At 42.5% G+C, this 12444-nt stretch overlaps 1 protein-coding gene across 1 annotated transcript in view; it reads right to left on the bottom strand.

Annotated features, from left to right (window-relative positions):
- SYN2 (synapsin II) overlaps positions 1–12444 on the bottom strand; it is a 172061-nt gene that overhangs the window by 44027 nt on the left and 115590 nt on the right. The window contains exon 6 of the mRNA XM_071550948.1: positions 137–199. Coding sequence (XP_071407049.1) covers positions 137–199 — 63 coding nt within the window. The remainder of the gene's footprint in view (positions 1–136; positions 200–12444) is intronic.

Raw genomic sequence — 12444 nt, 5'->3', positions numbered from 1 at the left:
GAGGTTGGCAAGGGCGGGATCTGGGGCAGGACCTGGACAGTTCCAAGGTAAAGTACCCGGGGAAGGAAGGAAGGAACATGCACAGTGTTTCAGACAGACACTCAGGCTCCTGACATGCAACAAGTAGCATCTGCACCTTTCCCATGCCTGAGTGAGCATGTCCAATCTTCACAACAACAGGAAAGGTTGGCATTGTTAGCTGAGGGGGAAACAAAACACACATGTTAGAGAGAGCAACCAGCAGGTAAAGAATTAAGCAACAGCATTTAGGGCAATTATTTCAGTATAACAATAATGAGACCAAAGCTGTTCTTGCCATGTGGTTACTCGAACTGTTGATCATCTCTGTGCTTTGAGGACTTCCCACGTGTGTTTTCTGGGGGCTCTCACTCCCAACGCAGCCAACTGGTGTATTCCTTTTTTCTGGAAGTCTTTCTTTTGACTTCACTTTTCACTGAGTTTCTGCTGTTTCCTATTTCATGGTTTTCTACTGTGTTATGTGACCCACAAACTCACACTCTTCAAGGCAATAATGATTAAAAATGTCAAATTAAACCCTTTCCCCCTTGATTTCCATTATTTAGCATGGTTATAAATACATTTTGTGACCACTTATGAAAGCAATGATGTCTAATTCACCACAAAACATGCTTTAAAGGCAAATCCTGCTTCTGATACAGAGCATCCAAGTTTTCTGGGGAAGCCTCCAACATGGAATGCAAGGAATAATTCAGCTATTGAGTAGGAAATCAAATACACAAAGGCATATGAAAACCCTTTATTCCATGCAATGGCACTGGTTCTGTCTCTCAAAAGGTCTGTGAATGACCAGTTTTACTCCCATCATTCATTTAAAGAAGTTTCAGATCTCCCAGTCATGGACACAGCTGGCATTTCTTTTTCTTCCACCTAAAATGTACCTATTTTGAACCTCTATCCACCAACCAGAAACACACAGAGTTAGTAGAAGAGGATTAGAACTAGAAATAAAAAGCTGAACACCTTCAACATATAATTTAATTGGGAAGCAGCAACAGGACAGTGTTACAGGCTCCAAATCCTTCATTTAGAACCACATTTCAATGCAGTAAATGCAACCAAAGGCAAAGCTGATGCTATAGAAAATGAACAAAGAATTATTAGAGGTTTCATGAGATGTCAGTTTTCCAAATACTTAAAAAGGGTTGGCAAGAGATTTACACTTATCTCCCTGTGCACAAACACACAGATGTTAATATGGAAAACTGTGCACAAACACACAGATGTTAATATGGAAAACATCGTGGAATAGCAACTAGTGACACTGAAATCACCAACAGGATTGGGGTGTGGTAATGCCCAAAACCTCTCTTTAAGTTATAAAGCTGATTACAATTCACATACCCTTTACCTATATTTTAAATGTTTGTTTTCAGTGTGATTTCAATGTGATTTAGGGATGCATGCCTTGAAACCACTGGAACTGCACGAGAACAAGTGGGCAGTCACTGCAAGGTGCATATTCCCCACCACTGACCCTCACATTCCAGCACAAGACATGGATCTCTTTCCTTTTTTAAATGGACTTTCTCTGACTTTTCTATGCAATATTATATATAAATATATATATAAAGGGCATCTGAGCAAATGGAACCAAGTTCCTTGGTTTTTGACAGAACCTCAGTTTCTGCTCTGCCTCATCAGAAGGAACAGGAGGAGTCTTTGGATCTGCCCTTTCATCACAGCAGAGTTTTCAAAGCCTGAGGGAACCACAGGGTCCCACAGTTGTAAGCAGCACAACACAGGCCAGGGAGGTCCCTCACTGATTTCTACATCACACCCAAAACGAAGGCTGGTGTGTGCTTGGAGGAGAAAACCAGATTTGATTTACAGATGTGCAGTTTTCCTGGTTCATTTATTCCAAGTGTTCGGATCTCCTCTATGTATCTTCTGTCAGGACATCCTTGAGACTTGAAATCCAGGCTCACAGGCAAGCAGAGCATCCTCAAACCATCTCTCAGCTCTTTGTATCACACATGTAACTGCAGCTGCCACATTTCTGTGCCTGTGGAAAGGGAACTTGTACTTTTTGGAGAAATTCTGGGTATTTTGGTTAATATTGTAGGAATTGATAACTGAAAACTCTGAACACCCCTCATTTAACTCTTGTTTATGCACCACTTCAAGCCTTGGTCTTTAAATCCAAAATACATTGAATTGCTTTTTAAAGTTCTGTTTCAATCTGACTAATTAAAGCATGAAAAAAAATTTGTTCATTTCAGAATAGCCAAAGCATTTGCAAAAGCCTTTTACAGTAAAAGTCACCTTTACATCAATTTAAGAATCAAGTTCTTACCAAACTGTAGGAACACAGCAGAGTCACTTGTGGATTGCTTTCTGATTTCAAAGCTAGGCTTTGGGTTTTTTTTCAATTTTTGGGGGTAGGAGTGGGAACAAATCCTTGCCTGACTCAAGATTTGTCAGGGCAGCACCACATTTCTGTGACTGAACTCCAAACCACTGAACTGGGGTTGAAATGGCACTGCTGTAATTAAGAGGACCACAAATCTTCCTGTGATCCCAAGGCTCTGGAATCCTCTCTGGGCCACATGAAGAAACCCCAACTCAACTTTTTTTCTTTAAAAGGAAAATAAACTATGCTTTCTCCCTCAGCAAAATGCACTGCCATCATTTCCCTGGAGCCCCATCCCAAGATTCTGTGAGGGACAGCACATCCCAGGGCTCTGTGAGGGACAGCACATCCCAGGATTCTGTGAGGGACAGCACATCCCAGGGCTCTGTGAGGGGCAGCACATCCCAGGATCCTGTGAGGGGCAGCACATCCCAGGATCCTGTGAGGGACAGCATATCCCAGGGATTGTGTGAAGGACAGCATATCCCAGGGATTGTGTGAGGGACAGCACATCCTGGGATCCTGTGAGGGACAGCACATCCCAGGGATTGTGTGAGGGGCAGCACATCCCAGGGACCTGTGAGGGACAGCATATCCCTGCATCCTGTGAGAGACAGCATATCCCAAGATCCTGTGAGGGACAGCATATCCCAGGATCCTGTGAGGGACAGCACATCCCAGGGCTCTGTGAGGGACAGCACATCCCAGGATCCTGTGAGGGACAGCACATCCCGGGATCCTGTGAGGGACAGCACATCTCAGGGACCTGTGAGGTACAGCACATCCCAGGATCCTGTGAGGGACAGCACATCCCAGGGACCTGTGAGGGACAGCACATCCCAGGATCCTGTGAGGGACAGCACATCCCAGGGTTCTGTGAGGGACAGCACATCCCAGGATCCTGTGAGGGACAGCACATCCCAGGACCCTGTGAGGGACAGCACATCCCAGGGTCCTGTGAGGGGCAGCACATCCCAGGATCCTGTGAGGGACATCCCAGCACAGGCTGAGGGCAGAGGTGGCAGCTGGAAAAATTGCTGAATGCTGCACTTCCAATTCCAGAGAGAACACCAGGCAGCATGGAATGGCAGGAAAATGAAGTTATCCCAGAACTTCCCTTGTTGCTCTCTATCCCTGTGACACACCCATGAACCCAGGGCTGATGAAGTTGTAGTTATATATATAGATATAGATATATAGATATATAGATATATAGATATATAGATATATAGATATACACACATACATATATACGTGTGGTCCTGTGGTGTAATGGAGAACTCTGGACTCTGAATCCCAAGGTCCTGAGTTCCAGTCTCAGTGGGACCATCCCCTGGCAGTTCAAGCCCTCCCTGCCATCCCATCCCGTCAGATCTCGGATGCTCAGCAGGGCCAGCCCGGTCAGTACCGGGGGCTGTGACCGTCCCGAGGACTTCCCTCTCACTGTCCAAGCTGGCTCGGCCATGGCAGATGGACCTCAGGACTGAAACGGTGGGGCCAGTTCTGCTCACGCTGAGCCTCACCTGAACAATCCCCTGTGCAGTCTGGAAGGGCTCGGGCACGTGGGTAGAGCCCTGCCCAAAGCTGCGTTCTGAAGTCTGTCCATACAATACAATAAATATATATATATCATATTATATATGTGTGGTAGTAATAGTGAAAGCTTACTGGCTACATGGTTTCCCTTTAATTTACAGTATAATTCCTTGATAAGGAGACACCTTGAAAGAAGATCTATCAGTGGATTCACTTTCAACAGAGTGGATACTAACAGGACTCATTATGCGTTTGCTTTGAAATGTATCATTGAGGAGGAAAGGCCATTTTACAAAAAATTCTACTGTGGCAATTAAAAACTAAGGAGAAAAACCCAAAGACCAACAAGAGAAACTAAGAAATTTGGTAAGGTCATAAATATGAGAGATGGAAATGTCTACACTGCATGAAACCTTGCACATACATGTCATCTACATGAAATATGGCAGAACTAAAAATGAATAGTATAAACAGGGCTTCTAACTTAAACAGCAATGTAATAAACTATCATTAATTAGAGAGAAAACAATACTTGGCAAACACAGAATAAAATTCCCTGTAGTTAGATATGAATATGATTGGATTGATAATAAATGTTGGTAGCAACAGAAAAAACTGTCACATAGGAACACAAATACAAACAGTTGAGGTACATACTGATATTTGCTGATACAATGTGATTAATCCAAGTAACATCACTGAGTATTCAAAGGTTTTATCAGCTCAAAAATTGCAAAGACGGATTCAGTCTACACACATCTATTTATCTCCCTTTAACTTGTCATACTGTTATTTTATGTAACTGTGATGTCTCATTTCAGCAGAACATTCGCTTGGGATGAGTTGCACAGCTCAGTGAGTAGAAGTAAGTACTGCTGGTGGTAGGTGCTACTCTGATCTGGGAACTTGGAGACACATCGCTGAGGAGAGCAAACAGGAAATTGGTTTGATGAGGAATCCTTTTAAAATGTGGGTAACAGGAGTCAATTCCTAAGTTTCAAACTGATAAATATTTATCATGAAAGTGGCTTTATTGAACTGACGTGTTTTAGTGGTTTCTGTCAAATACTAATAGTGTGAATTAAAATGGCTGAACAATCTAATGGTTGTTACACCTCCAAAGTAGGGATTTGCTCCCAGGTGACAGGAGCTGCAATGAGTGCAGCAGCAATGTTTTAACACCAGGCCAAGCACTTCCCTAAGTGTTAGAAGTGTAATGCTGTCTTGGTTAGTTGCACTGTGGGAGGGCTCAAGGACACAGAAGAATAAGGGATTAAATACTAGAAGTGTATGGAAATACGACAAAACTTAAGGGTTTAAAAAGTGACAGTAATATATTGTCTGAAAAATCATGTTATTAATAACATGTCTACCTTTTCCCTCTCTGAATATGTATGGCTATATTTCACTCAGGATCTCATTTGTCTGCTGCTTAACTCTTTGCTATGACTTTGTTTTATTTAACTACCATTTATTTTACCACTTTCAAGGCAGTCTAGTTGAAAATAAATCTTTTAATGGTGTTGCATGAATATCCTCAAAACTGATTCTGTAATGGGCCTAATACTTTTTTTAGATCAACACCTTTGAAGTTAATTGTTGTAGTTGCAGGAACAATTTCTCTAAAATGAATGGATCTGGGGGTTTGTCCATGCCCTTGCAATAGGAACACAGCAACTGGGAACTGGCTCCAAAGGGGCTGCACTGGCAGAGCTGCTGAAGAGCCTGAGATGTGGACTCCACCATCTCCATGGGCAAACTGGGGGCCCCTGTCCAAGATTCATCCTTTCAAACCACCAGCAGCAGCAACTGCAGAGTTGCTCTTTCTTTGAAATTATTGAAAGCAGCACAGACAGAAGCCACTGAACAGCTCTCACAAGTTGTGGGTTCACCAGTCAATTTTCACCACATCTAATCATATTAGTTTGATAAGAGCAAAGACAGGAACTATCCTGGAATAACAGGAATATTCTGTAACTCAGGATATTCTTTATTCCTCCAATTTTCAATTTGTTCTTTTTGTTTCCCATACAGGGAACTTGCAAAGTCATTACAGCTACAATTAAGCTATTTAGATTTACAGACAAGGACCTACCTGAACCAGGAGTTCTGCTGCTGGAATTACAGGGAGGATTTGACCCAGTATTCTGAGGTTGCCAAGGAAAGCCAGAGCAGCACAGAGTGCATTCCCAGCTCAGTTTGCTGCCAAGGGGCACAGCAGTAAGTCCCTCATGGCATTAAGTCTCCCAGAATCAGGTCATGACATCTGTGGGCTTACCAAGCATGAGACCACTAAGCTTTTGGAAACTGCTGGGGCTGAGAGAAGCAAGTGATCAAATCATACTCATTAAAGCTTGAAAGGCTTTGGATTTTCACTCCAATGTTGATGTTATTACATCAAACATTCCTTTTCCATGTTGGAGGAAATTTTTCAAATTGGATTCAAACAAAAATTAGGTTCAAAGATTCATTAGCTATTGGTCAAACCTATTTTAAATGCCTGAAATCTGCAAAATAACTTTGGACTGCTTTTCTCAAATGTCAAGACCTTATGCTACATACTTTTTTTGTACAAGATTTAGGTATGGCTTATCTTCTGTTCTGTTCCCACACATTAATAATTACACAGGAGGAACAAGGACATGCAGCAAATTCAATCACCTTTAGAAAGCACTGCAATTACTGATCTTTGGTTTTGCCAGAAGATAAGAAATATTTGCCAAATTAAAACAGTTAAACAAAGACACTGATCAAATAATACAGGTGCTCAAAAAGAGCAAGGAAGGATGGTAAGAACTGCTGCTGACACATGAGATAAGCAGTGAAATGTGACTCCCAGAGGACTATGTGGACACAAAGAGGCTGGAGAGCTCGTCATTCTGCTCTGGACATGCAGAGAAGAAGATTCAGAACATCATGAAGGTTCAAAACTAAGAACACTTTGCCAGCCAAAAATGAAGAAAAAATAGCTGAAGATAAACCATACAGTTTGCTCCTGCCTAATCTGTCTCAAGCTGGCAGAGGAGTTGTTCCTTTTGAGAAAAGGGATTCATATTCTTCTGCCTGAATTGTTGTCGAAGCACAGTTTGTCAAAGTATTCCCTAAGATTGTTCACACCAACATTTGTGCCCCTCAGCACACAGTACAGGACAGGGGGCAGCCACCCAGCCCAGTGCTGCTGAGGTCTCCAGTTTGGAACTGTCAGGAAAAAAAACCCAGTAAACCAACCAACAAACTAAACCAATGAGCAAACTAAGAACTGCTCTGTGAAAAGGAATGTATTGAAAGAGATGTTACAGTTCTGACACCTGAGCAGTCAAATTAACAAAATTATAAAGCTCATCAATTAATGTTATGCCCATGAAGAAGTGCCCTGTTTTCACATTCTACTGCTGCCAGTATTTGCAGTGACCCGTTTATGAAAAATGGAAGTAAAATGACTCCTGTGTCACAGTACTTATTAAGAAATTCCTAATGCTTTTCTCCTTCCTGAACCCATTTCCTTTGAACTGAAATTTGGGTTCTGTGCATGCAGTTCCAGCACAGCAGCAGCAGGAGGAAAAAAATCCTGTTACTTGAACACATCCACCAGAGTCGTGTCCTCCCAGTGAACCTGACAAAATAAACTTCACTGGTGTTTTACAGGGAAACAAAACACACTGTCAGTTGAGGCAGCTGCCAGCAGAGCGGCTTTAGTGAATGGAGGCTGAGTCTGAGGATCTGTGCAGTGATCAGAGATTTGACATCTCTCCTTACAAACACACTTCTGCCTCCTCAGTTTATTCTTCTCTCTAAGCTCGAGCCAAACCTGAGGCTCTCAGTTTGAAATCCTCCTTAATGATTCCCTCCCCTCTAATGGAGTCTCTCAGTTGCAGGATGTGACATAGTTTTTCCACAATAATTTTTGAAGGAGTTGTGTGATTCCAGCCCAGCTTGGAAATCCCAGAGCTGTGTACAGCCAGTCCTGTGAGGGTCAATAAGTACAACCACAACCCCGTTCATATATACCTGGGAATGCTGTTGGATATTGGCACTGTAGGACATTTCCACAGATGCCAACACTGTCTAGAGATCTCTACACAAACCCACCATGAATACTCACTAAAAGCACATCCTTTTTTATTTTATCTGGCTGTGAAACCCAGACACTCAACTGGGTTCACTTTTATCCCAGTTCAGCAGGTGGGGCCAGTTTATCCCTGTGTGGGTGTGACCAAAGCTGGGCATTCTAAACCCTCTGTCACATTGCCCAGCAACTGGTACCAATGGACCATTGGCAGCAGCTGCCCAGGGCACACCTGAGCCCTCAGGCTGGGAGCTGGCTGGGAAAGAAGCCTGGCAGAGGAGCTGGGAGAACTCCCCTGCAGGGAGTCCTTGGCACCTCCACACCCACCTGAGGGCTCAACTCTGCTCATGGGCCAGCAACGATTCCAAAATCCCCCCTGACTCCCAGAGTCAGATCCCCCAGTGTGGAACTCCCTGCCCTGGGGGAGGGACTGGGGGCTCCCACCTGCACTTGAGGGGAGAGAATCTTGGGGTTTGGGGACTTGGGGAACCACTCATGGGATCCAGAGGGGGAGCAGAACCTGGACAGGAGGAGACCACCACTCTCCACCAGACTGTGCCATCATCTGCACCAACAGGTTTTTCACCTCCTTTTGCTTTGGCCTCGGAGGAACCACGTGGGGCTCAGCACAGGGGCCACCAAACCCCACTGTGTTTTTGCCCCAGGGGGCTGGGTTAGACTGCTGGGGTTTGTGGGTTAAACCCAATTTCTCTTTGTGCCATTGCATTTCTTGTAATCTTGTTATTAAATTGTAACTCAGACTTATAATCTCTTTTGTGTTGAGTTCATTTCTCCTGCCAGTTTACCTTTAAACCAGCACAACTTTGAAAAACAAAAACCCATTTTCAAAATCCTGACAACTATAAACATTTCAGGTCTTTACTTTCTGGACACATCCTCTAGAGAGTATAAATTGCTTGCAAGTTAGCTGGTAACCACAGAGCTGGCTTACAGTTAGAGGCACATCTAGATGAGTACGAACATTTAAAAAGCCAGTTCATTTCAGAATTCTCTTGTCAATGTCCCCATAGCAAGGGTAATTACTATCATGACTTCTAAACGCTTCATCTCTATCAACCTTTTAAAATTGAATATTCCTTTTAACATGACATTAAAAAGACAAGTCTCACTTTGTTGTATCAATCTTTAGCATCTGGCTACCTAAAGATTTCATGAATGTGCTTAACATGCCTTTTACTGTAGAAGGGAATATTCTAGTTTGATAAACTTCTTCCTCAACACCTCCAGGCACTATTGTTGTCTTGGATAAGGTGCAGTGCAGGTAATTCAGTTCCCCAGTGTGTGGCTTTAGAGGTAGCCAGCACAGTCCCCAGCTGTATTATTGTTTGCACTTTTCCATGTGTAAGGGAAATACCTCTCCTATTGCACCAATTTTCTGGAGTTTAGAAGTTTAGTTAGTAGAGTGACATCCTGCAATTTCTTCACTCTGAACCTGAAACTTTAAGCTTCACACACTATGGTGCCCAGAGGTTTCTAAGTTCTACTGCTATTTAAATGTTTTTGAACAATGCTCAGAGTTCAGCCCAACCTCATTTGTTTCCAAGAGATATAATTTGAGTTCTTCTAAATTTACTATGAGTTCTTCTAACCTAGATGTAGAGTAAAATATAATCAAAGCTGTCAATAAAAATAGAACTAGGCAAAGATTGTCAGTTAAAAGTGTAAGAAAACCCTCTGCTGGCAACAATACAGACAACACAGTTTTTTGAAGGTTGTGTTCCCCCTGCTTTAATGTGCTCATGTCTGAGCTGACTAGAAAAGCCACAACAGGGAAAAAGAGAGGGGGTGGAGAAGAAGTGACAAAACCCCCAGATGTTACATAAACATGACTTACCTCAAGTTCAGTGTTTAAATATTTATCTTTCCAATAATCCCCAAGCAAAGTTCAGTTAACCACTCTAGTTCCATGTAATTTATTTGTGGAATATGCATCAGACTAAATCTAATTTTGCTCTGCTTACTTTGGAGAAGGGAAATTAAAAGTGAAATAATGAAGGTAGCCTTTTATTCATTTTTCTTTCCCAGAAACAGGCAGGAAGAGTCCTAAATCAATAAACAAGCAGCAGATGTACTTTCTCTGCTCTGTTTGGTTTTCAGAAAGCACAATTTCCAGATAAAGTGGGGGCTCAGCCAGGCAGGAGCTCCTGTCACCACTGGGACAGCCCAGCCCAGCCTCCTGGCATCAAGAAAAGCAGGAACCTCATTCTCAACCAGCTGCTGCTCCCAACAAACACAAACACACTTTGGAGATGTTGAGCCACATTTTCCACTGCCTTGTACCTGCTAAAAGTAGGTGTACTATTCTGTCTGTCTGGGGTAAGGTTTTATATCCCCAACTCAAGGGAGAATCTGACGTGCTTTGTATTTTTTTAGATACAAAGGCATTAAAGAAATCTAAAAGCTCAAGAGGATAAAAAGAATAGAGCTTTAATTTATTAGTGTGCCAGGTACCCAGAGAGAGGCAAATGCATCTTAACTGTGAGTCCTTTACCCAAAGCAGGGGGTTAAACTCATTTATAAACTAAGTTCAGTAAAGAGTAGAGTTGCTGGGCCACCTCTGTTCCCACTGATGATGCTCATGGGCTCTGGGGCAGAACTGGGTGTGCTGACAGCCCTGTGCCTTCCACTGCCACCAACAGCAGCTCCAGAGTCTGCACCTGCAGAAACCAGTTCCCTGAAATCAAGACAAGGCTGGAGATGACCTCAGTGCCTGAAGTGACACCATGTTACCACCAGGAAATCAAACTAAAATGCCTTTGTCCCCACAACTCGTCTTTCAATTGAAAGATCACTGGTATTCAAATCAAAGAAAGTGATCTGATGTCAGAAAAGTCTTCTATTTTCAATATGCACAGCATGAAAAGAGGAATTGTCACTAAGAAGGAAAATAATAAGTGTACTGGCAGTGAATCAAAGAGAGCAGTTTCCATAGATCTCTAGTAGAAATTCTGGAGACAAAAACTTTGCAGAAACAAATTATATTTTGATTCTGGCATGTCAATGTTTCATTCAAGCCCTATCATTCAAGCAACTATTTAGCAAACCGCTGCCTCTAAAGTCAAGTAACATTTTGCCACCTTATAAAACAGTCACCTAAAGTGCTGTGACTATAAACTGGATGGTTCTATTACTATGGTATTTCAGCCATAGACACCCTCCCTTTGAAAGCACATAGTACATATGGAGGCACTGGAATTTAAAATCCCTGAAAGCTCATCTATTTTGTGAACTACTGTTCTAATTCTGAATTTTCTACATGATGGTATGGGGTTGTTCAGGATCCGTACTCTTACTGTATCAGGTAAACTGGAAGCAGTTTTTAGGAGAAGTAAATGCAATGCCAGATGAGAACCAGGGAGAAAAGAATTGCAGCAAAGCATCAAGTAGGCAACGGAGGAGCTATTGCTGTGGAGAATCCTCCCTGTTACCATCCATTTGCCACAAAGGAGAGGAAATAAGATTGACACAAATAAAAAACTGAACTCTGTAGGCTGCCAGAAGGTAATGCACAGAGCAGGCAGTCCAAGCAAAGAGTAGACTCCTGTTCCATTACAATTAGAAACCTTTGGGAAAAGCTGTGTGGACAATCCCTGTGCAGCATAGCTCAGGAGCCCCAGTGGGTTTGAGTGCAGGTCTCTGGGGACTCTGAAACAGTGACATTGATTAGTGACCACTATGCTGTTGATGCTCACAGTAAGAATTAACAAGCCCCTGACCACCACAGTACAAAAAGCCTCTCCAGAATTAGAAGTCCACTACAAAATTGGGATTCCCAGGGAGCAGAGGTGGAGCTGATCATAAATCTGCCTGCAGTCAGACTTCCTGCCTTGTTTAGATATTTCACAGCTCAACAGAGTGGCTCATCCCCAGTCCTCTTCCTTTTCTTGTACTTTAGGAGAAAACAGGCATTAGTTGTTCATTCCAGATTTCCTCAGCCAGACAGAAATGAAAAATTGCCCAAGTGTTACTTCTACTGTGTCAATAACAAATTGAAGGAATCAGTAATAAATGAACTTCTCTGTTTCTTATTAGGAAGTGGCAGCTGTATCAGAACACAACCAGGGAGTGGGCACAATTTCATCCTGCCCCCTCCATCCTTCAGGGGTGGGATGACATAATTTGCTATGATATCATGGCCTACTTATCAAACTAAAGGAAAATTGCCATCATCACATACTATGTAGTAAAAGAAGCCCTGTACTGTCAGTCCATTTATACAAATAGAAAACTCATTTCATTCTGATTATATTTGTAAAATGTTGACTATAAATTCTCTACTATTATTTAAGATACAATATTATTTTGCTTAAAAGTTAGTCAAGGAATAATCCTGGGTTTTGGGAAAAATCTTTTTATTTTTTGAGGTCAAGATCTACCTGTAACACAGAATGGATCTGAGCCAAGGGTTCCTTTACAAAGAATTCCAGAA

The sequence above is a fragment of the Pithys albifrons genome, chromosome 3, assembly GCF_047495875.1.
Source record: "Pithys albifrons albifrons isolate INPA30051 chromosome 3, PitAlb_v1, whole genome shotgun sequence".
Classification (NCBI taxonomy): Eukaryota; Metazoa; Chordata; class Aves; order Passeriformes; family Thamnophilidae; genus Pithys; species Pithys albifrons.
The sequence above is the reverse complement of the archived record's forward strand: the minus strand, read 5'-3'. Positions and strand labels throughout refer to the sequence as shown.